This window comes from Macrosteles quadrilineatus, unplaced genomic scaffold, assembly GCF_028750875.1.
Source record: "Macrosteles quadrilineatus isolate MER2022 unplaced genomic scaffold, UCM_ALF_1.0 Scaffold_5__1_contigs__length_97177068, whole genome shotgun sequence".
NCBI classification, from domain to species: domain Eukaryota; kingdom Metazoa; phylum Arthropoda; class Insecta; order Hemiptera; family Cicadellidae; genus Macrosteles; species Macrosteles quadrilineatus.
Window position 1 is genome coordinate 55603173 of NW_026542598.1, and position 24389 is coordinate 55627561.

The 24389-nt window shown below is 35.0% G+C and overlaps 2 protein-coding genes across 2 annotated transcripts; both read left to right on the forward strand.

Moving 5' to 3' along the window:
- Window positions 1-662: 662 nt before the first annotated feature.
- On the forward strand, window positions 663-13141 carry LOC128994623 (uncharacterized). The gene is made up of 3 exons (XM_054419294.1): window positions 663-1083; window positions 6340-6402; window positions 12707-13141. The coding sequence occupies exons 1-3, from the start codon at window positions 946-948 to the stop codon at window positions 12821-12823; spliced, it is 318 nt and encodes a 105-aa protein (XP_054275269.1). The 5' UTR covers window positions 663-945; the 3' UTR covers window positions 12824-13141.
- Window positions 13142-15287: 2146 nt separating this feature from the next.
- Window positions 15288-24001, forward strand: LOC128995911 (uncharacterized). The gene is made up of 2 exons (XM_054420960.1): window positions 15288-15457; window positions 22678-24001. Exons 1-2 carry the CDS (start codon window positions 15440-15442, stop codon window positions 23908-23910), a joined length of 1251 nt encoding a protein of 416 aa, XP_054276935.1. The 5' UTR covers window positions 15288-15439; the 3' UTR covers window positions 23911-24001.
- The last annotated feature ends 388 nt before the right edge of the window (window positions 24002-24389 follow it).

A 24389-nucleotide genomic window follows, 5' to 3' on the forward strand; every position in this document is an offset into this window, starting at 1 on the left:
CCAATAGGAAATCAGTGATAGTTACTTTCCTTCGCTAAAAGCAGCCTGGAATAGAAACGATTTTCATGTAGAAGCGCTGCGGTGGGACAAACACGAACTACTCGCACCTCAGAGCCCTAAAATAAAGGATCCATTTAGGAGATATAATCAATATTATGTAAAGAAATGGTATGGTGTCATCCCACGGCCACCTTTTAAAGACCAATGAAATCTTTCTAAGTTTTTTATATACTGTTAATACTGTTCTATGAAATGGCGACCATACAAAGTAGGTATTTTAAGCCAAGTAAGAATGGAGATGAGTGTAGGATGAGTGGCACGATCTTGGTTGTAGTCTTGCCGACATTTCTTAGACACAGCTGTTAATTATTAATAGCCCGTACAGCTAATGGCAACTAAGGGACCTACAGTTTATAGTGGAATCCGAACCACATTTTTGCCTTGGTAATTACAAAATGGTCTAATTATCAGGATAGTACTGCGGATAGTCGTAGTACTCACCCGTGCGGACGTTAATCCACACTGGAGAGTATCGTATCCACAGTGCATGCCTATAAATAATAAAAAACACAATTCGTGACCTCCTAGTAGTTGGATTACAGGACGACGCCACCCGTCCCAGTTAACCATTAGAGAGAACGAATTACATAATTCATAAAATATTATTTAGAAAAACAGCACTGACTAAGTGAAGCTACGTGATATTTATTCAAGCCTTCTAAAGAAAGCAGATTAGAAACAATTATTTAGCTTCTGCTTGTTGTTGGATCTGTCGTCTGCTTGCAAATCGAATCGAAATCGGCATCAAACCAAAACCAAACACAACGGTTAACACTGAAAGTTGATAAGTTATCTAAGTTTATTGTGCCAAAACGTTGTCAATATTGAAAACATGCAATGTTTTTAGATATAGATTTTTTGAGTCATCATTAATTCTTCATAATCATGGCTTCAGCATCAAGTACCAGTGCTAGGTCTCTCTTTGGAGAATCTAAATCAAGATTGGCGGATAGAGTCCAAGTGAATGTCAATAACATTGCCTCATTAGCAAGACAAATCCAACGTGGCTCAAAATCTAATGAGGTAATCAATGTTAGTTTTGACTTGCATAGTCACAGTCTTTAAAAAAATATCAACTAACAAATATAGGCTAATGTTTAAAAGTTTTCTTGTTATTTTGTTTGGTTGCCACGTGTCCTTGAAGTCCATGACAGTATCATTTTATAATTGAAATACTGTAGTTAAAAATAGCGATTAATAATCAATATTTTCAATTAAAAGTTCCAATCGATATTATCGTAGCTCAGTTAAGAAACTGTAGCCTACCCGTCCAATCAATACACTGATGCGAAATTTGCCTCCTAGCCTACTTAATTAAAAAGTATTTGAAACTGTTTACCACTATTAACTTAGAATAGGGTACAGTTTTTATCATAAGATAAATAACTGCTGCACAAAGGCCCCAGTTACACAAACCCTAACAGAAATAGAATCAATTAGGTGCCTAATTTTTAGATTTGCCTTTGCTTCTCAACGGGGAGAGGACGTTTAACGATTATAATGAGATTCTGCACAGCCTCATCCAACACAAACTCCAGGTTGAGTACCGTAATCACTTGTTCTTGAAGTAAGCTATTACTTACCGGTTACCATTTGTTACATTTGTACGTACCTTGACGTCGTCAATTCCTCAGTCGAACTTCAATTGACTAGTTTTGACTACTAAGTAGTCATTTTAAAAATGGAACGTTAAATTTCATTCATCAAATGTCATCAATTTTGTTAAATAGGCCTACATTAAACACACATACATAACACGGTAGACATTTAACATAGTTGGCCGGCCGGCACACATCATGTTCAGTGACGGCCATGTTAAATTTTAAATGCTTAGTGATTTAATTAACATCAACACATTTTATTTTGATTAGCCTAATAAATAATGTACCATAATTAATTGATAACAGCGGAGCTTATTCCTATAGGTACTAAAGAGCCTGTGACTGATTACATCCAAGGTTTACCAAGATACTGGTAGTTGTTTACCACATTAGCCTAAAGGTTTTGTGTGTAGGCTACCAAGTGATCATTTTTGTTTTCTTATTCAAAGGCTAGCTGGAATGGCTTTTAGGCTAATTTGTTACATGAATAAAGTTTGCATTGTAACAATTGGTTTGTTACAGGAAATCTTTTTCACTATTCTACTGTTTAAGAAAATGCTTAAAATACTATTTAAAGTAAAGCGTTGTTTTAATTTCAAATAGGCCTAAGCTAGTTCAGTATAAGCAGGACAGGTTATTATTGGGGTTTGGCAAGGCCACACTAAAAAAACAGGCCGTAATGCTCGTCAAGCATGACGTCAAGATAGAAGACGGCAATGACGTAATTTTGCCGTTTGTGATCAGCTGCTTGTTTGAATCTTTCAGTCGAAAATAAATAAATAAATACTTATACGTCATAGCCGTCTTCTATCGTGACGTCATGCTTGATGAGCATTACGGCCTGTTTTTTTAGTGTGGCCTTGGTTTGGACATAGTCAGTGATAGAGAAAGACAGAGAGTGTGTGGGAGAGAGAGAGAGAGAGAGAGAGAGAGACATTGCTGTAGATATCTCTGTGTGCCAAGGCAGTCCTTGCTAAAACAGAGGATGTGTTAGACTTGTGTAGGTTTGCACATGTTCGTTTTACTTAGTGCCTTTGGCAACAGAGGTTATAAGTACGGGTCCCTAGCCAATGCAAAGTCTTTTATCTTGTGCTCTTGTTTCTGTAAAGAAGTAAGTAGATCTTCAAGTTTTTTACCCTCAAGTTGAGGATTCCGGCCTTTGGAATGTGGATTACTTCCGGAAGTGCAGCTCTACTAGTCTGGCTTCGGTAACATCAGATGCTGCCCTTGTCCTTGGACGTTACAGCCCGAGGCGAAGGATACTTTGGAAGCTGGTCTACCAACGGAGGAGTCGTGGTGTTGCTGATCCTAGCAGTCCTGCTCCTGCGTCGACGATTTGTGTGGATGGTGTCTACCCAGATGCTACCTCAGACTCCAGGACCGAGCTCTCTTTGGAACACTTCGGATGAGTACCACATAGTGGATCTTATTTAGTTGGAGCCCCTAGGTGTCTAGATAGAAGGACTCATTGATTGGATAAAAATTGTGTGTTGTAATTTAAAGCTTTTAATGGTAATAGGCCTAACATTGAAATTTGGTTAGATATTTTGACGGAGAATTGTTATTTTATTTGTTTCAATTATTGTAATAAATCTTTTCTGGGAATAAGATGTGTTTATTTTGTTATGATCCGAGGCTCTGGTATCTCACAGGCATTCATACCTGGTTTAAAGTCCAGTAAACAACTATTCTTGTTGTACAATCATTATTATTTGGATGGCAAGGGATTTTTTTTTACAGCATTATAAACCCTAATGTAAGTTTTCATATTTCAGTATAACTTGATTATCTGGACTAACTCATGCAAAGATGCAAGACTTCGTAGCCTAAAGATAACTGATTTAGATGCAGTTTTAACCCTATTAAAGAACTTATTGCAATTATTAGATAGGTAGTAACAAGACCAGGGCTTGGACCGTGACCCTTTCAAAACGTAAAAAATGCCACTGTAGTAAAAAAACACACACAAAATATGTCTAAAAAAATAAATCTGAGTAGATAGGTTATGCCAATCTACATTAATAGTAGCCGCTATTAAACCACTCTAAATAATAATTTTCTCAACCTACACAAATCTATATATTAATTTGAAACTGTTTTTCTTTGTGACAGCTATTTTGAGAGAACGGCAAAAGGCCACTGGGGCAGAGCCCCAAGGGAATTCACCATGTTTCTCTTTTGATGGCTCATCTACAGACCAAGACCTTTCTTTAGACACCTCTACCGAGTTTCTACGCCCAGCCGTTCTCTCAAATTAGCTGTCACAAAGAAAAACAGTTTCAAATTAATTTGGTAGGGGTGTCTAAGAAAGGTATTGGTCAGTAGGTGAGCCCTCAAAAGATAAACGAGGTAAATTTCCTTGGGGCTCTGCCCCAGAGGCCTTTAAAGTTCACTCTGCAATTTTGTTTACATTTCGACCATATGGATAATTTTACACTACTTTTAATGAACCAGCTGTTAATATTAAAATTGTATTCAAAGGTCTACTGAAACTGTCAAAATTAAATGTTTACATTATTATTTATGATTTTAAATGGATTCTCCACTGCATGGCAAGTTTTTTATAGTTTCAACAAAATGATAACATTATGATACATTTTAAATGTTTTGTTCAAAAATCTATGCTTTATTGCTCTTAGAAAATTTTAAATTATGAAATAAGTGTGACATAATAATTTCAAAGGAACATATAACTATTCCTTATCGGGTTAGCTTATATATATTGTAAGGTTGGCACTTGCCTTTTTTTCCTACTTTCAATCACCATTTATTTTTAAATTCGAGAAAGAACATCTGAGATTCATTTATTGGTATAACAGTTTTTGATAATAGGGTTGAAAATTGTGTCATAGATGAGTACGTTGAGGATGAGAGCTGTGTTCAAGTTTTGGAATAGACTAACTACGGAGTTTATGGTTTTGGTAAAGTAGGTGAACTAATGTCAATTCAGGTATTTAAAAAAAAATGTGTACACAGTTTTTACTTTGATGTACACATGTAGAGGTCGAACAACGTATCTAAACCTCACTACATACAAAACATTCAGAAACACAACAGTTTCATCACATCTCATCGCATTTGCATAATTTGTTACCAAGGCTGGACTAGGTTATGGATTTGGTTCCGCAAATGTTCAAGATTTGTGATAAAATTTCCTACAATTATGGTTAATTCCAATCCACGAAATACATGCACAGCTTTATGTGATCTATATGGCCAAGGCAAAGCTACCCCACAAGTTAATGAATTATCAAGTAAGAACAGGATGATTAAATACATGGGTCGATGTGGCAAGAGAAGGAATTAAAATTGCAGAGATCGAATGTAAGAATGTTACTGCTTTCTGGAGAATAAGATATTTTTATCAAACAAAAAAACTGATTTAATATGCTGATTGAATTCTGTATTTTTATGACCAAAGATGAAGATTACTTATAAATCAGGATACAATCTGAATGATTTTCCTAAAGCAGATGGAATTAGTGGTTAGTAATAAAATTGACTCTTTCCGTAACATGATAGACTAATTATATGAACTCATTCTCCCATATAGTGAAAGTGGCTTTGGTATGAAACAAACTCATGAACAAACAATTATAAGACTCCTAAAAAACCCTTAGGGCAACCTAAAGCCGATAAAAAGGTAGGAAATATTGTGTTAAACGTATTCATTAATCACGTTTTTTAGGAACACAATCGTCATACTTATTATTGCTTATCCTCCCTTCATTTAGCTAAGATTTTAATGACTTCACTCTATCCATCGCAGTTAGCTGAATTTACATAAAACCTCAAGATCAACCGTCGATTTCGACGGGGTTCCACTAGTATTGTCTTAATTTAAAACTTTAGGGAAAAAATAATAATGAATCAAATCAAATCAGTTTTACTTCCACAATAAGTATACAGAAAAGTAACAATTTTTCAAAGATTAAAATACGAAGATAGTCTAGAAGCATTACTACTTTGTTTATGTAAAATTAAATTAAAAAATTTATTAATAGTACCACTGTATAAACTAAAATACTAATTGTGATGTGGAAAGCGAATAGGAACCTCTTGTCGGGAATTTTTTATTTTGAGTTATATATATAATATATATATATATATATATATACATATATTTGAATTCCTTATTAAATTCCGAATTACTTGGTAACTGATATTTTATTGGTTTTCGCTTTCCACATCCCAATTGAAATATGCTTGTTTTGGCAAGTAATAATAACTAATGTCTAGCCTAATGGAAAGGAGTCTACATAGACCTCAAACTCAGTGGTCTGTGCGTGGACTAGAGTTGTTAAAAATTATGTTTTTTTTTTTTATTCTGAGCAAATTTGCTATTGAAGAAAAAAGTTTTAAAACTTAAAAAAATACTACTATGTACTATGGGAACTAGATTTAAAGATTTTATACGGAAAGTAAATAAAAGAAACGTCTTATAACACTTAAAACATATATTTACGCTTACTGTTACTCACAAGACGGTAAATATACAAAAAAGAAGGTAAGTGGTGGTCGATTTTGATTGGACAGTCCAATAATCATCAGACCCAATAGGCGAATGACAATGTTTTGTATAGTTTACGCTTTACTAATGTATGCTTTTTAATTATAGCCTACTTATTTATCAAATAAGCTTTGAATATGTACTGTATTACAATTCCCCTTTTTTTAGATTATGATGCAGAGTACACGTTCATTAGCACTACAGGAGCATGCTATAGAAAACACTGAAAATGTAAGTATATCCTGAAATCTATTTATTAGAGATTTTGTTTCAAACCTTCTTTTAACAACACATATGCAGACTGCAACTACTGGATTGCACAGTACTAAGTTTAACAGAAAAGTACAGTATTTTTCTATGTTGGCTGCATTTGGTATTCACGGCACAAACATTTTGTTTGAATTAGAGCCTTCTTCTTTTCACCCTACTTCCAAATTCAAAATGTACAAGTCAAAGTTTACCGTAAAAAAGACGTTTTACAACCCAGTGAATAATTATAAGCTTTTGTTTTAAAGAAAGCAAATAACTACAATTCATAATAAAAATCAATACAACAATTTGTAATTCAACTAGGCTTATTTGAGTGGAGCGAAGCGAAGCTCTTTGGGATAAACTTCAATGCAATCTTTATAACACTTATTCTCAATAACAGCTGAACATATTTTAGCAAAACTTACGTTGTTTTGTCAAATGTTATGATGGTTTAGACGTAACCAATATCAATTTTTGATAATGCCTATATAATTTTAAAGTAACTCAAAGTTTTTAAATTTTAACATTGGTCTTATGGGTTGCCATGATGGTTACAAAATAACAACGTAAGTGTAAACAAAACAAAGAATCATAGCATATGTTCAAATCAAGCCACGACCTAAACACAGTAGCCTACAAAGGAAAAAATTGGATGATGACAACTGATCAAATAATACAGAGAAAGTCTTAGGTTTACATTTAAGTTGCAATTTGGAAACGACCACTGATCGAATAGGTACAGTCATAGATAAATCATACTTTCTGAGGTACAGTATTTAACAGATTTGATTTACGTAGCTAAATAAGGTTATAACAAATAACATTTTATCTTAAACAATTTGTAGGTGAATCACATTCATGGATCAATATCATAAATGGCAAACTTAAATTATATACTTTTTTTGTAGATTTTACCGCAGCTTTCAGTACAATAGCTTTGTTTTATAAGTTATCATGCCTTGGTATTTCTACGCATATGTTAAGTGCTTTAATGGATTTATATAATGGTACTTCGTCAGCTGTGACAGAGATGAGCTGAGCTGTCTGGTGTATAAATGGAATTACAGACTACTTTGAAACAGGCCTAGGTCTAAAACAAGGAGATATTTTGAATCCTTTGTGTTTTAACTTATTTGTAAATGACATTATAGATTAAGTGGAGGCTGCATTTTTGAAGATGTTCAAATTAAGGCTTTGTTATATGCTGACGACATTGTGTTGATGGCTCCGACGGGAACTAGTCTGCAGTTAATGATAAATGACCTTGAGAAATATTGTCAACAATGGAACTTGACTGTGAACTTAAGTAAGTCAAAGATTATGGTTTTTAGGAAAGTAGGGAAACTGAGGAAAAATGACAAATGGTATTTTCGAGGTGAAAGAATCAATGTGGTTAATGATTATAAATATTTGGGAATAAATTTAAATTCTAAACTATCCTGGGGGTTGCATTTAAAAAACAAGCGCAGCTCTTCAAAATTAGCAATTAACAGTATTTGGAATACACTTCTAAATAACAAAAAAAATGTACCTTTAAGCAAAAAATTCACTATTTATTTTTCAATTGTCAGAGCAACTCTTTGTTATGGGTGTCAAATATGGGGTTTATGGGAAAGTGATTATATAGACGGGACTCTCTGTTTTTTTGTAAAGAAAATTTTAGGATTGGCAAAAAATACTCCAAGCTATGCGTTGTATCTCGAAACTGGAATAGAAAAAGAGTACATTTATACGCTCAGTATGCATGCTCGTTATATCATACATGCTCTGTCACTGCCGCCGAATCGTCTACCAAATAAATTAGCAAAGAAAATAATAAGTGAAAATGTTAATTGGAGCAGAGATTGGAAGGGTCTTGGAAGTAAACATGGAATTGAATTATCTTTTGATGTGAATTCCATTGAGGATACCCAGCGACACCTGTTATCAGTAGTAGAGGCAGTAAGGGGGAGAGCAGGCGGGGGTTAGTCCAGGCAGCATTGGCCTCACGATACCACACAACTTATGCTTCACTGAATCTTGACCTTGAAGATAATGGATATCTATCAGATAACGTTCCTGATATGGCTAGATGATGGATATTCAAAGTACGGACAGAGACTATTTCCTTAAATTTTAAACCTTGGATGACAGACGCTAATTTTATATGTTCTTTATGTAATCTAAATGAGAATGAGGACACTTATCATTTTGTTGCTCGTTGGCCAATTTTAACCCAAATTAGAAATAAATGGCTATTCAAATCAAAATCAAATCAAAAATCATTTTATTCACCTTTATAAATACAGGAATACATTATTAGGGTAAGAATAGTATTCCCCCGAATGGACTGCAAGTCCGTGCTCGAGGGAAGAGCTCTTACCAGCAGGAAATAGGTTTTGGTTACTGTCCATAGGTCAAAAACATGTGCACACTGTTTATAAATAATGTGTACATCTATACTTAATACGTATCAGGAGCTCTTTGTTGAAAGCTCTTTTAACTCGCTCAGAGTTTATAGATTTCCTTAATGGTAAGGATTGGCGTTCGCTGGCAAATTTTCTGAGAGATGCTTGGAAGTATAGATGGGATTTGGTTTTAGAATTCAACGTACAAGACTAGCAGCAAAACAATATAAATATTATAGCTCATTACAAATAGTTTTACATTTTAGTCGTATTAAAAGAAAATGTTGCCATAAAAGATAATGTTGTCAACCCGGCAGACGGTCTTATGACCATTGCTGTAAAGTGCTATTTTTAGTTAAATTTGTTCTTTCTTGTTATGCAGAAGATTATGTTTAGTTATAAGTTGTATGTATATATGCAGTTTATTTTTGTGTTAATAAAGCACTTTTTCATTTCATTTCATAATAGGCAAGCATGTTTCTTTAAAACTTTTTTTCTCAGCTTGTGTGCATCGCAGGGAAATCTATACATACTGTTAGAAAAATATTTTTCTGTGGATGTGCAGAATCCCTTTATAAATTAAAATAGGCTCGAAAATAAGCACAAAATTGTATTTAAGAATTATAAAAAAATTAACTTGAGTCTTATGGGTTGCCATGCTGGTGATGAAATAACAACTAAATATGAACAGAAAATCAAAACAAATGGAAGAAATTCCAATCACATATTTTATTTAGAGTGTGGGGTGAAAATAGAGAAGTCTGTACATTAAACATTTTTGGTTGAGTTTTCGAACATAGGACGACCTCTAGTGTATTTTATTGTGGCCACAGACAATAGTGGTGGTAAAATCCAGGAATTTTACCCTTCCAGGGACGTCAATCTTCGTTTAATTCCTGACTGAAAATGGAAATATCTGTCCCGAGAAATTTCTTTTCTGGGTTAAAGACGGATATATCCATCCAAAAAACGATTTGATATACATTGTTTATGATAGGAAAATAAACATTACACTGCATTATAAATGGGTTATTTTGATTTTGAGGTTAGCAATAATAATTGCCACAGCTGTTTCAGCTATTATGTTGCACCAGTGTTGCAAACAAGATCCTCTCCCATGTCCTTAATAGCTAACATAGATTTTGATAAATTTAGACATTCACAACAGTCATAATACGAAGTTTAGCAAACAAATGCCTACAATGCTCCAGATAGTGAACCTGACATATTACCCCCGATAGCCTTTTTTGATGGAACAGTAGTTTCTGAGCATGCGGGGAGTGACACCACAGGCGTGTGCCATATACAATATGGGCCTGGAAAAAAGAAAAGAAAGCAAGTCTCAGAAAGTTAAAAGGTAGTTCAGAGGTCAACTTCCTCAAAAGATGCATTACTCTACTTAATTTTACACAAAGTGTATCTATGTGGTCATCCCACGCAAGCTCCGAATTCAGGGTGAAACCCAGCAATCTTACAGACTCACTGGAAACATTTTTATTAAGAATAAACATGCTTTCTTGAGTTTTGGCTGCATTCAAAGCCAATTTATTTCCATCAAACCATTGAGACGTTTCATTTAACAATGTGCTAACAGAATTTTTGCCATAATATGATCAATATGTCTCGCAAAAATAGCAGTATCATCCGCCTACATCAATATATCATTTGAGACGCCATAATACAAGTCATTCATGGCAACAATGAATAAAAAAGGCCCAAGAACTGAGCCCTGGGCGACTCCATGCTTAACCGCTTGAGTGTTTGATTTATCCCCAGCCACCTGAATAGGTATACAACCTGAAACCTATTTTCAAGGTAGGAATCAAACATTTTGAGCGGACAGACTCCAACACCATACATTAAAAGCTTTTTGACAAGTAGGTCGCGGCACACTATCAAAAGCGCATGACAGATCACATAAAACAACAGAGGTTGACATTTTGTCTTCAAAAGCATTAACCTGCAAAAGGCAGCCCACTGCAGTGACTGTGGACTTACCCTTACATAAGCCGTGCTGAGCAGGGACTAGTAGGTTATGGGTTTTAAAGTGCTCACTTATCTGACTTAACATTAAGGCTTCAAATATCTTGCCCAGCACAGGTATCAGGGACACCGGCCTATAGCTTGCTAGTAAGCTTCTAGGTCCCTTTTAAAACAACAGGCAGTTTAAAGTTTTAAAGTTCTGGCTGTTTTCAGAACATCAGGAAATATGTCTTCAAGAAGGCAGCAGCTAAACAAGTGGGCCAGTAAAGGAGCCATTACATGTACAACCCTTTTGATAAAATCAGTTGACATCTTACTAATATTATAAATCTGAAAGTTTGTGAGTTTGTGTGTGTGTTTGTTGCTCAATCACGCATAAACTACTGGACGGATTGGGCTGAAATTTGGCATGATGATAGCTCACATTCCCGATTAACATTAAAGCATATTCTTATCCCAAATATCCTTTCGGGCTCCGCCCCAGTGGCTCTGTAGTTCCCCATGTTAACCTTATGATTTTTCATTTTTAAAAGGAATTAATGAATCTTATCAGCTGTTTCAATTAAACAAGTTGGTTCTGTTTTATGATGTTCAATAGCATAAAAGTTACAAGGATTACCAACAGGGTGCAGCACTATTATTTTTTTTTTATTTATGACAATAGCTAATTCCAACCAAAAGGTGAGTGAGCGTAGCGAACGAACTTCAACCTGGAGGTGAGTTAGCGTAGCGAACGAGCTAACCTGAAGGCAAGTGAGCGCAGCGAACGAGCTCCAACCTAAAGGTGAGTGAGCGTAGCGAACGAACTTCAACCAGGACGTGAATGAGCCATGCGAATACTTATGAAGTTAAACGGGGCAAAGCCCGCGGGTACAGCTAGTCTATATATAAAGCCAAAAGTACCCATGAACTTTGAACTTTTGAGAAAACTACAAGTCACACCCCCATAAACCATATACTTAAAATGTTCGTCATGACGAGAAACCTTGCGCAAAATTATCCATTATTTCATAAGTTGCCCTATAAGGTCGTAATTGCTTTCCAAAGGGAACTTTCCATTTACCTAATGTTAAAAATACCTCAGCTGTTATTATTTGTTTGTATTCTGCTTTGTTTATTTCATCTTAACTTAACCAATCAATAGTTTTATTAATACTAATGTAGTAAAATGGGGTGGAGCCCGTGGGTAACAGCTAGTATGACTTAAATCTGGACTCCTTGGTTTGACCGGATGAGTGGACTTCTCTGGTTTGACGGGATGGGTGGACTGCTTGGGTTTGATCGGATGGGTGGACTGCTCGTGTTTGATCGGATGGGTGGACTGCTCGTGTTTGATCGGATGGGTGGACTGTTTGGGTTGACAGATGGGTGGACTGCTCGTGTTTGATCGGATGGGTGGACTGCTCGTGTTTGATCGGATGGGTGGACTGTTTGGGTTGACAGATGGGTGGACTGCTCGTGTTTGATCGGATGGGTGGACTGTTTGGGTTGACAGATGGGTGGATTGCTCGTGTTTGATCGGATGGGTGGACTGCAAGTCTGGTCAAATAGTTTGACTGTTTTCCTTTTCCTTACTGTGTCGTTTGCGTGTGTCCATAAAAAACTTGTTTCACTAGAATTATGATTTTTGTGTTTGTAAGATAAAGGGTAGTCCTGATAAAAATTTGCATAGTAAATTAAACAAAAATAACTGGAGCTGTAAGGGTTTAAAAACTGTTGTAAAACTATGGTTTCATTGGTTTCAAAGCTATGAAGGGATAGAGTGGGTTTTCTTAGTTGAAGAAATCTCTGACAACATAGCCACCTATACCTATTATAAATAGGCCGACTACAAATAAAATTATTCTCATAGACTCGATAGATGCAATTAATGATCAAATTAATTATATTTAAAAATTTAATTTTTTTTACAGAACATTAAGAAACTGCAACTGATTGTTTCACACCTGTCGTCGCAGCAGGAGTCGATCGCTCGTAGTTGTTCACTCATAGAAGAGGTGAAGGAGCAAGCCCAAGCAATGCAGCGGTAGCCCCTGTGAATAGAGTTACAGTAGTTGGACGAACTCTGAGGGAATAAAGATTTATGTCAGCATAACAGTCTTAAAACTCTAGTGCAAGAAACACAAAACAATTAACACAAAAATTGTTTACTGACAACAATTTCAACCAAGCTAGTTTGCTTGGTTGCATTTATTGGTTGAAAATGCTGTTCCTGCGACACTCTTTGAGCAGATTATATTATGATTACACTTTCACGGTAGAGAGTTTAATATCTACGTATTATTATCATATTGTACAGTCTAATTAATGACATTGCATTATTCAATAAACTATTTTAAGTAAATTAATGGTGTGGAACTACTTTTTTTTATTTTAACTTGAAATACAAAATTCACATTTTTTTTACACAAGACACATTTTGCTTAGCCACATTGGGATTTAGCTGTCATAAAGCAAGAAGTAAGGTAGTGAACCAATCAATACAAAATGAGCCGATCTTTGTCAATTAAAAAAATAATCCTATTAGAGTTTTACTAAAGGGAGAAGTGTATGGCTGATGTCCTCGAATCCAGTTGATTCTTTTTTTTACCTTTAGAGCCGGCCTTATGCATGTGCAAAAGATGGGGCCACACCTGGAGGGCCCTACGCTTGGGGAAAAGCACTAAATATGCAAAGACTGTATAAAGGCTGTTATTTTACGTAAATCTTGTAGTATAGGACCATTGATTGAATTCTGCAATTGAAAACTGGATCAAATATAAACATTTTTATATTTTCAAATCCATTTAAAATAATATGTGTCTTCGTGTATGTGTCGTCGTGTGTATGTGAACTAAATGTCTACCTGACGAAGTTAAAATAAGTGGATTTTGTGTTCCTGTACTACGATAGTTTGACAATGGCGTTCTGCCGAAACATGTAACTACAAGTAAGTACAAACTACAATTTTGGAACTGCAGACGAGGTAATAATCTTCACCCTATTTTAGTTTATATTTTACACAAATGGAGCTAGAAAGTCACAAAGAAACATTTGATAGCCAAAAAAGTACCAGTTGTTACAATTAATATTAGTTTACAATCGGGCCAGTGATGTCATTTGTGATTATGATGATCCATACTGTTATGTTATAATATCCATGATAGTTTTTGTTTCTTTTGTTGTGCGCCACATGGTTACACAAACAATAAAAAAAACTATGAATTTAAAACTGATGTTATTATGGAGGATTAGTAAACTGTTGTAGTTTGTTTGTATATGGATATATTTTGTTCAAATTTGGTCTAGCTTGATCAAGATTTTAATATTTCACTAACAAACATATATAACTACAACGGCGGTTTTTTAAGTAAGGGCTGGGTTTGCGTATAACTCCGTAGTTTGCTTGTACGCCGCAACGAGGCTCCTCACCACTTACTGGCATCATTTGTGAACAGAACGCCTCAAATTGTAGCTCTCTAGCTGTTATGTATGCTTCGCTGTGTGTTTTAAGATTGTTTAAACAATCAAACCTTCCGCCGTATCCGAGGTAAGTTCAGTAATACGTAATTTATTACAATAAACATATCTGATGCCAACATTCATCGCCAGATGACTGGAGTTTATGACCCTGATGCAATGTAAAATAGCGTAGAAAGCGCAGAAATAAGCTAGGGAGTTTAAAAATTGCTGTAAAAATGTTCATTTCGGATGGAGTTGTGCTTTTTTTTACAGAAGACCATAAAGGAAAATGATTTCATGGCCATTTCTACACTCCTTACTTAACCTATTTCTGTACCTTACCCCCTCGCATTGCATTCATTGCCTTAAGTCATCTGGGGATGAATGTTATCATAGGATATGTTTTGTGTAGTAAAAAAGAAGTATTACTGACCTTACCTCAAACGTGGCAAAAGTTTATATCGTTTAACAATTTTTTTAACATTCAGTGAAGCCAACATGACTGCTACAGAGCAATTCAAGCTACAATAAATTGGTGTCATTCCGTTCACAAATGATGCCAGTAAGTGGTGTGGAGCTTCATCGCGGATAAGCTAAATCTAGATTTTAACGCAAAGCCACTTAAAAAAGTACCCTCATAACTAGCTTTCCTGTAGCAGCAAACTTAAATACTCAATGTTACTTAAATACAGTTAAACCCAATGTTTTTTAAAAAGGGGATAAAGTCTAAAGTAATAGTTTGGTGAAAAGCCAATCAGGCAAATGGAAATTCACTTAGTGTATAGGTTTGCTGTGATGGGGGTATTTTCTGCAGTACTTCCAAAAAAAGCTTTATTTTTTAGACCGAAGTTAGAAAATGAAGACATCAAATGCTGTTTTTACATTATAAAAAAAATTTTGTCTAAGAGAGATATGTTGAAATATTATAAGCTACTACATAGGCCTACTCTGAAACATATGCAAAATTATATAGTAATTTGCTCTTGATATTGATGGATGTTCATTACTCAAAAAACGTCACTGATTGCACTAATTGCTTACATCTGTCACTTTTTCTGGATTATTGAAAGAGACGTGGCATATCGTAGTGTTCTTACATTTAAAATATTTCACAAGTTTTTTTCTGTAAAATAACACTAAATACAAATTAATATTGCCATAGAATAGAGGAAATATTTATCTTTGACACAACAGTATCGTTCAAGATGAAGATTTACTTCAGCGTAAGTATGATTTTGGATAACTTTAAAAATAGTTATTAAATCAAATTCAATTACAGCAATAACACAATAAATGTCTTACAATGAAAGAACAATTTGTAATACATTTTCTATTCTATTTATTTTGTAAACCAGCTACGGTAACATTTTTTTCATTCAAATTACCAATTCTAAGAACTTAAGTTGAATATGGAGGTATAAACCCTGCAATAAAAGAAATACTGTTTCTTTTATAGTTTTCAGACTACGGTAGCTATTTTTAGGGACTTTGACCTTTGGCTTGAATAGAAAAAAAGATCACACTTTCCTAGTGTCTGAATTTTCTAAAACGATACCTTAATTCATACATTTCAAATTTACCTTCTTTTTCATGTTCCCTACCCTAATTTGAGATCAGATCAAAAGATATGTTGTAATTGATGGATCCGCTATGTATTCTATCCTATAGGCCTACTCTTATGATCAATGTTTGCTTGTATGTACAAATGTATGCTTTTAACATTGGCATGCCAAGTTACTATGTTGGTTGAACAAAATGACAAGGAAAAGTAAACAAAAAACCTGTAACATGTCTTTATAACAAGCCATCCACAGTACACTTTAAAATATACAGTACAAAGTGAAAAACATCAGTTGTTACTACAGTTGAAACCCACATATCCGACCTCGGAATATCCAACCTAGTGCCTGCCGTCTACTTGTTTAATGTCTGGGGGCAATAACGCCGAGCACGATCGGTTAACCAAAAGACCGATTGAGGATGTTGCCGTAGTCGCGGCAGACGATAACCACTGTCGCCAATAACTGATGTTGCCGAAGTTGCGGAGACTTCAAGCTATGCTCACGGGTATTGTCGCGATTACGAGAGACGATTACCAAAGTTGCAGCGACTGCAAATTACACTGACGGGTGTTGTGGTGGTCGCGGGAGGCCATTACCAATGTAGCGAAGACTGGATATGAGGGGTTCTACTGTATTAAGCAAAGATTACACACTGAAGATTACTGGATATAGGGGAAAATAGTGCTAACCAAATACTGATTATTTTAGTGGCTCTCTCCTACTAAAACTTAATCCCAGAAGTACTGAGGTGTGTAAATTAAGTATGGAAACAAATCTGAATTTTTAAACCGAAATAGATAGAAATATTCTGATTGTGGCATTCATTGTTAACAAAGGTTCCACAATTTTTTACATCAAAGATATTTTTTAAACACCCTTAACAAGGTGGGAAGTAGAGGGTACACTTATTTTTTCAAATAGCAACCCCTATTGAGTGACCCCTTATTTTGAAGGGTTTGTCAAAACAAAATGACGCAAACCCGATGTGGATATCTCACCCCTAGCCAAAATGGTGGGCATTTCATAATTTGATTTATTAGAAATTCACCCCTACCCAATCCACCAATTCAAAATTTTTAATGTCACAGGAGACCGAATTGAGCGACCCTTCAATTTATAGTCCTTGTAACACTAAAAATAATGTTCAGATAAATTGAAATCTTATGGATCCTAAACAAAATGGTGGTCACAGACTTCTTCATTTACATCATTACAATCTACATTTAATCTACATTGTGCATTTGCATTCCGAAGGAGCTGAGACAACAAGAGCTACTTAAATGATTTCTTATTTCAGCTATTTCCCTTTTATTTTAAAACTCGTACAATTTTATAGAATGACTTTGTTTTACATAACTTTAATCATAAAAATTAACTTTTTGGGCCACCATTTTTGTAGAAATATAGCCTAAGGGTATCTCAATTCAAATATTTTTTTTTGTTGTGTCACAAGGGCTATAAAATTAAGGTCTACTCAATTCTCTCTCCTATTACATGGATAATTTTGAATTATCATTCCAATTTGAGGAATGGGTGCATTTCACACAAATCAAATTTGGAATGCCCGCCATGTTAAATCAAAACCGGATTTTTGTCTAAAATTCCATTTTTTGTTATTTTATGGGGTTTTTATGGGAAAATAACATAATTTACTATAACTTTGGAACCGTAATTTTTACAGAAATGGGATTTGTACCATTTTGTTCAGAATTTAAAGGGCTACAACATACTAAATTCTTATCAAAATCGTTCAAGCCATTTTTGAGAAAATTCAATTTTTCCAGTATTTTATGGGTTTTTATGGGGAAATCCCCATTAAAAATCAAAATTTCAAAAAAAATGAAAAAAACGCCTGGAGATACCATGGATTAGAACCTACATACCAAATTTCATCGAAATCGGACCACAGGTGTAGTCTCTAGCTCTGTACACATCCAGACACACAGACACACACACACACAGACACACACACACACAGACATCACTTTGAAAACCACTTTTTGGGTCCAGGGGGACCCAAAACGAATATATCCACTCAAAACTCAAACTCAAAAATTTTGACGAAAACAATACTTTCTCCATATACTATGGTATAGGGGGAGAAAGTAAAAAGTAATCAGACCCTCTACCTCTACCCTGGATAAGTTGATATTTTTTATCAAAAAATTGTATATTGCGGTTTCAGAATTTTACGTAACTCTTGTTGGGAAACTGACCAGGTACCTCATGTTCTCTGATTTTAGCATCTCTTTCAATAGCCTATGTTTGCGATCATTTTTTAATACATCAAAATTTAGATCACCTGCAATGATTAGCTTATCACATTTTTTACTTAAATACTTAATTAATATACCTAGTCTATCTACAAAAATATTTACATTTGAGTTGGGTGGATAACATAACATAACTCATAACATAACATACAGTTATGTTTATGTTTTTAATGTCATGAATAATTTGTGATTTTTTGAGAATTTTATATAATTTATTTTTATTACTTTTTAGGTGAAGTGGTAGAACATTATGGCTATAGTAGATGTGTAATACCATAGACAAAAAGAATTAAATATAGACCGTCAGCTGTGCTGCGCTTACCATAGGTTCTGGCGCACACCGCTTGGAGCACCACGGTAGTTACGGCGTACGCGCTACGTAAACTATGGTAATGGTGGTGTGCGCCGGAACCTATGGTAACCATGGCAACCGCAGCACGGCTGACAGTCTATATTTCATTCTTTTTGTCTATGGTAATACCATAGTATACCGTCAATTTAAAGAATCAAATTTTATCAAACTTTCTCCTCCCCCATTACAAACGCATAACTGCAATAAGCATTTTAAACTTATATGCCAACCCCGTACGAAGGACGGGTACTCTGCTAGTATGTAATATCAACTGTAATATGTATACTATTATAAAGCTGAAATAGACTTTTTAAGAATTTTATGTCTTTTAGTGTAAAAACGAAATATAGAAATAATAAAATGTAAAAATATAATATTAGAAAGTTTATATTATAAACACACCGTAGAATATTATACAGGGCGTTTCCAAATTGGCTAAGTCAAACATAAAATGCCATATAAGTACAGTATGGGTCTAAAATGCCTAGATTTTTGTTTGTCGGTCTGTTTGTGTTTTTTTAATAATTTTCTTTATATCTTGGGCATTTTACAAGATAGAAATTTCAAAATTTGTATAAATGTGTATTTTAGTAGGTAAAAAGAGCTAACAAAGTTTCGTTCCAATATCTCAAGCCGTTTTAATATGGCAGCCATTTAAAATCTTTAATGCCAAATTTCATGAAAACCGTAAATATTAAGAAAACTGTTTTTCAGATCAAAATGATAGAGAATTTAAATCCAAATCAAATGATACCTTGTGTTTGTTAAAAATCGGATGACAATCAACCGAGTTATCAGTTTTTTCCTAAATTCAGGTACGCAATTTAATAGGACTACCATACTGCTCTGTAAAATAACAAATAATAAACAATATGGAAGTCCTATCAAATTGCGACCTATCTAACCGAATGTAGAAAAAAACTGATAACTTGGTTGTTTGGATCATCCGATTTTAACAATCAAGGTGTCATTTGATTTGGATTTAAATTCTCTACCTTTCTGATCTGAAAAACAATGTTCTTAATATTTACGGTTTTCATGAAATTTGGAATTAAAGATTTTAAATGGCTGCCATATTGAAATGGCTTGAGATATTGGAACGAAACTTTGTAAGATCTTTTTACCTACTAAAATAAACATCTATTATATTATTAAAGTTATACAATCAAATTTTATGTAAACAGTTAAGGTAATTTATCAAATAATAATATAAATGCCTTTATTGATCAAGCGTTTCTCAGTACAACTGCTTTTCAGAACAACTCTAGTCATATTATAAGTAACAATAACTTATAACTAACAATTATTATAGGCATATGGCATATCAAAATGAAGCTTAGAGTGTATAGATTTGCCGAAAAGTATTGATGTGGACTAACTCCCTAAGGGCTCTGCCCCACAGGCTGATTTCAAAAGGGCTACGCCTTGCATGTTTTGGAAGTTAACGTTATTCGATTAATTTAATGAACAACAGATGGCCAATGCAATTGACAATATAGTATGTTTGTTTACATTTTTGTTTACTTATTTTATTATTTACTTTTATGTTCTTAAAAGAGGTGCGGTGAATGGACAGTGAAACTAATTCTAGCTGTTTGTTACAAGTGAGTGAATAAAAGTGTTTGAAACACGATGAATATGAGATTAATAAACCATACTTTATACTTTCTTATGAAATGGCGACCATACTATGTAGGTATTTTAAGCCAAGTATGAATGGAGATGAGTGAAGGATGAGTGGCGCGATCTTGTAGTCTTGTTAGTGACTAAGGCCGACATTCCTTAGACACAGCTGTTAATTAATAGCCCAAACAGCTAATGGCAACTAAGGGACCTACAGTTTATAGTGGAATCCGAACCACATTTTTTCCTTGGTATATACGAATTGGTCTAATTATCAGGATAGTACTGCGGATAGTAGTAGTACTCACTAGTGCGGACGTTAATCCACACCAGGGAGTATCGCATCCACAGTGCATGCCTATAAATATCCACAATCCGTGACCTCCAAGTAGCTGGATTACAGGACGACGCCACCCGTCCCAGTCTTGTTGTATGTTGTTTGTTCCAAGAGGTTGTCACCGATCTTTAACAGGTCGCCATTTCATTGAAAAGTATTAAAGTAAAGTACTAAAGTATAAAAGACGTTGTGAAAGAGAGCAGCGAGTTCAGGTACAACTGTACCGACCTCGGCCACCTTAGGACGTAAGGTATGAAGGTTCTTATGCTTTTAACATCCTTTCAGATGACAATTTCTCGAACTTGGGCCCTTTAAATGAAATATAAAGTCAAAGTTGATTGAATAAATTTAATGGTGGCTTCTGTACACCCGTGAATTTGCGGGTAGAACCTCTTGTTTATACCAATTTTGAAATTTCTATCTTGAAAAATGCTCAAGATATAAAATAATTTTTAAAAATCACAAACAGACCGACAAACAGAAATCTAGGCATTTTAGACCCATACTTTTAGGGCATTTTATGTTTGTATTAGCCTAAGGAACAAGTCCACAAAATATGTCCAGACAATTTTGAAACACCCTGTATTTAGGGGCTATTGCCCCTACAAGCCACTTAGTTTCTATCCATTTCTGTTTTATAAATACAGATTTGTTTCCATACTTAATTTACGCACTGTTATTTTATGTACAGTAACTTAGGATTCAAACAAACATTTTCAATCAGCTGTTTTAATTTAAACAAACTGTAAAAACAATGTTTATGTAAGTATAGGCTATTATAAACGAGTGATTTTTACCATAGACCGTAATAGCTATTCACATTACAAGTGTAGTAAGAGCGTTTTTACATCACGCAGGTGAATGTTGTGCAACGAGCGGAAGCGAGTTGCATAATTTACCTAAGTGATGTAAACACGCCCTTGCGTAACGTGTAACGTAAAAGATTTTACCTGACCCGACAATATACATGGGTTTACGTACAATATTTTTCACTATCCATTTCACTCATCTTCTATCAGTAACGTTCTTTTACTAACAAAATTGCAAAAGCTAGGTTGGGAAATAAGTTAAAGCATAAAAATAACATTCAAGCGCACAGCTGATTTCTATTGTTGAACGTCGTTGGCTCCATAGAGTTATATTTTTTAAGTTAAGCACTCAATGTTATTTAAATGGGTTTCTTTACATCACCGAGTGAGTTTTTGATACTTTACATCACTCGAGAAGTAAGGAAGTTGTATACATCACGCTTGGGATAGGGAAGTTTAACATGGCGGGTTAGGTAAACAAATTAATGTGTTCTGGATTGCCAAGTTAAATTTAAAGTTAACTGAGATGGGTGGCGTCAACCTGTAATCCAGCTACTAGGTGGTCACGAATTGTGGATATTTAGGCATGAACTGTGGATGCAATACTTCCTGGTGTGGATTAACGTCCGCACGAGAGAGTACTATGACTATCCGCAGTACTATCCTGAAAATTAGACCAATTCGTATATACCAAGGCAAAAATGTGGTTCGTATTCCACGATAAACTGTAGGTCCCTTAGTTGCCATTAGCTGTATGGGCTATTAATTAACAGCTGTGTCTTAGGAATAAGTCGGCCTTTGTCAATAACAAGACTACAAGATCGTGCCACTCCAGTGCCACTCATCCTACACTCATCTCCATTCATAATTGGCTTAAAATACCTATTTTGTATGGTCGCCATTTCATTGAAAAGTTAAAGTTTCTATATTAATAAATTGAAGTTCCTCTGAAACTTAAATTATAAAAGCCTAAATTAATTGTAAATAAAACGTGAGTACCCCTTATATTGCTTTTAGAATCGAAATAAACTATAGCGAGCCATGGCTCCATCCCCCATTACTTCTATATAATAACAATTATTACTACCAATATTGAGATGGGACCACAACTGAGATTATTTAAACCCAAATAATAAAGGATGAGTATAGAATAGAGTGAGTTGCCAAAAGTTATCACTGACTTAAGACCACTGTTATTTAGCCTGCACCATTTTGAAAACCCAATGATCAAGAAGAACTTGGCTCCAATTCGAGTCACCAAAAAACTATTTGAAGGACTTAACTCATTGAATATCTTGCAACCTAAAACGGCAACTGTTGAAATGACAGCTATTAGCTAACTTCTGACTATAGTCTTTAATACACACACCTCACCATGCTAGTAGGCATAGACTACTAAGGTAAACTACTACATAGGCAGTACTAAGGTAGGTAGGTACTAAGGTAATCAATAAGGTTTTAATGCTGAAATTCTTTCCTTTCTTCAGATCAGTATCGTCATATTGTACTTGCATGTTGCCACTCGTGCTGATGGGCCAGACGGCAATGCTGAGAGCAGTACTGGTAGTGGTATTGCTTCTACTCTCCTATCTACTGTTTCATCCCATCTTACAGAAGCTTCACCTGACACACCCAAAGAAGAAGGAACTGAGATACCTAGTGTGGCTGATTTTACTTCTTTCGTCCAAAAAGTTGGCGACTTAGTTAACAATCCGTCCATGAACACTTTAATTCCTCTTGCAAAGGATGGAGCTAGAGTATTAGCTAAATCAAAAACCCTTATCATTACTGCAAAAGGGTTTGCAGTTAAAGCAGCACAGAGTGACGCGACAAAATCAGCTGTCAATGTAGCAATGAAATCCGCAAAAGTAGCAGTGAGTAGTGCAGTATCCGGAGTGAAATTCTTGAGGAGTACTACCCAGAATAAAAAGGAAGAGGATGCAGTGGTTACCGCTAAGAAGGAAACTGGCACTAACTCACAGGAAGCTTTAAACCAAATGTCCAACAGTGAAACAACTGCTAACGTGAAGACAAAGGCAGTAGAACAGGAAAATGCACACACACCAAGATCAATAGAATCTGAAAAAAATAATTTGGAAGCAAAGGAACAGGTCAGAAGTGAAACTGAACTGAAAAAAGATGCGCATGATAAATCAAAAGTTGGAAACAATAAAGTCACAGCTGCTGGGAATTCTGATGGCCCTGAAAATGTTAAGAAAAATCCAACAGTAGAGCGGACAATGTCTCAAGGAAAAAGTTCTGCAGGATCAGCAGAACACAAATTGGAGGGATCAAAAGAAGAGAAATCAGAGGTGTCAGGTACAGACAAATCTGAGGCAAAGGTTCAAGAGGGGGTTAGTGGTGAAAATAAACCAACAAAAAAAGCAGATGAGGACACCACAGCTGGGAATTCTGATGGCCATGCAAATGGTAAGAAAAATCCCACAGTAGAACAGGCAGTTTCTCAAAGAAAAAGTTCTGGAGGATCAGCAGAACACAAATTGGAGGGATCAAAAGAAAAAGAGAAGTCAGCGGCAGAAAAATCTGAATCAAAGGATCAAAAGGGAAAGGTTAGCGGTGAAAATAAACCAATAAAAGGAGCAAATGAGGAAACTACAGCTGGAAAATCTGGTGGCGCCACAGCTGGAAATGGTGGTGAAGACAAAGCAAATGGAAATCGTGGACATCATCATTCTCATCACAGGAAAAAAGATTGCTAAAGGCACAACAGCAAGAAACTCTGAGGGCACACCTTTGAAACATTCTTGTTGCATAGCTTTCAGATGATTTATTAAAACTCGATTAAAATTCTTTGAAGCTTTTGAATCCCTTGACTCCCATTTGCTTGATCAAGGTGCATTACGTTTTATATTATCTATTGCACATTATAAGCATTTTCACACAAAAATTTTCCTCCTATAAAATACTACAGCAGCTACTTTTTACAAAACCGAAGATTTCATAAGCAATAAGCATTACAGTGGCCATAACGCAAAATCTTCGTAAAAGAATGCTACTAAACCTCCTTTAATGCTAAAGCATTTGCAAAACATTCTTGTTAGGACCTCCTGAATTAGTTGTTACCTTGCTTGAAAATCAAGAAGTCAATTCAAATTGCCTCATTGAGAATGGACAATTTAACACACTGTATTACAATATGGTCATTAATTGAAGTACGGAATACAGGTAAATATAAAAT

Excerpts from the sequence above, each read along its gene's own strand:
- LOC128994623 (XM_054419294.1), top strand. The coding sequence starts at position 946 with ATGGCTTCAGCATCAAGTACCAGTGCTAGGTCTCTCTTTGGAGAATCT. Across the intron at positions 1,084-6,339 it reads GTGGCTCAAAATCTAATGAG|ATTATGATGCAGAGTACACG; the intron begins GTAATCAATGTT and ends CCCTTTTTTTAG. Across the intron at positions 6,403-12,706 it reads CTATAGAAAACACTGAAAAT|AACATTAAGAAACTGCAACT; the intron begins GTAAGTATATCC and ends TTTTTTTTACAG.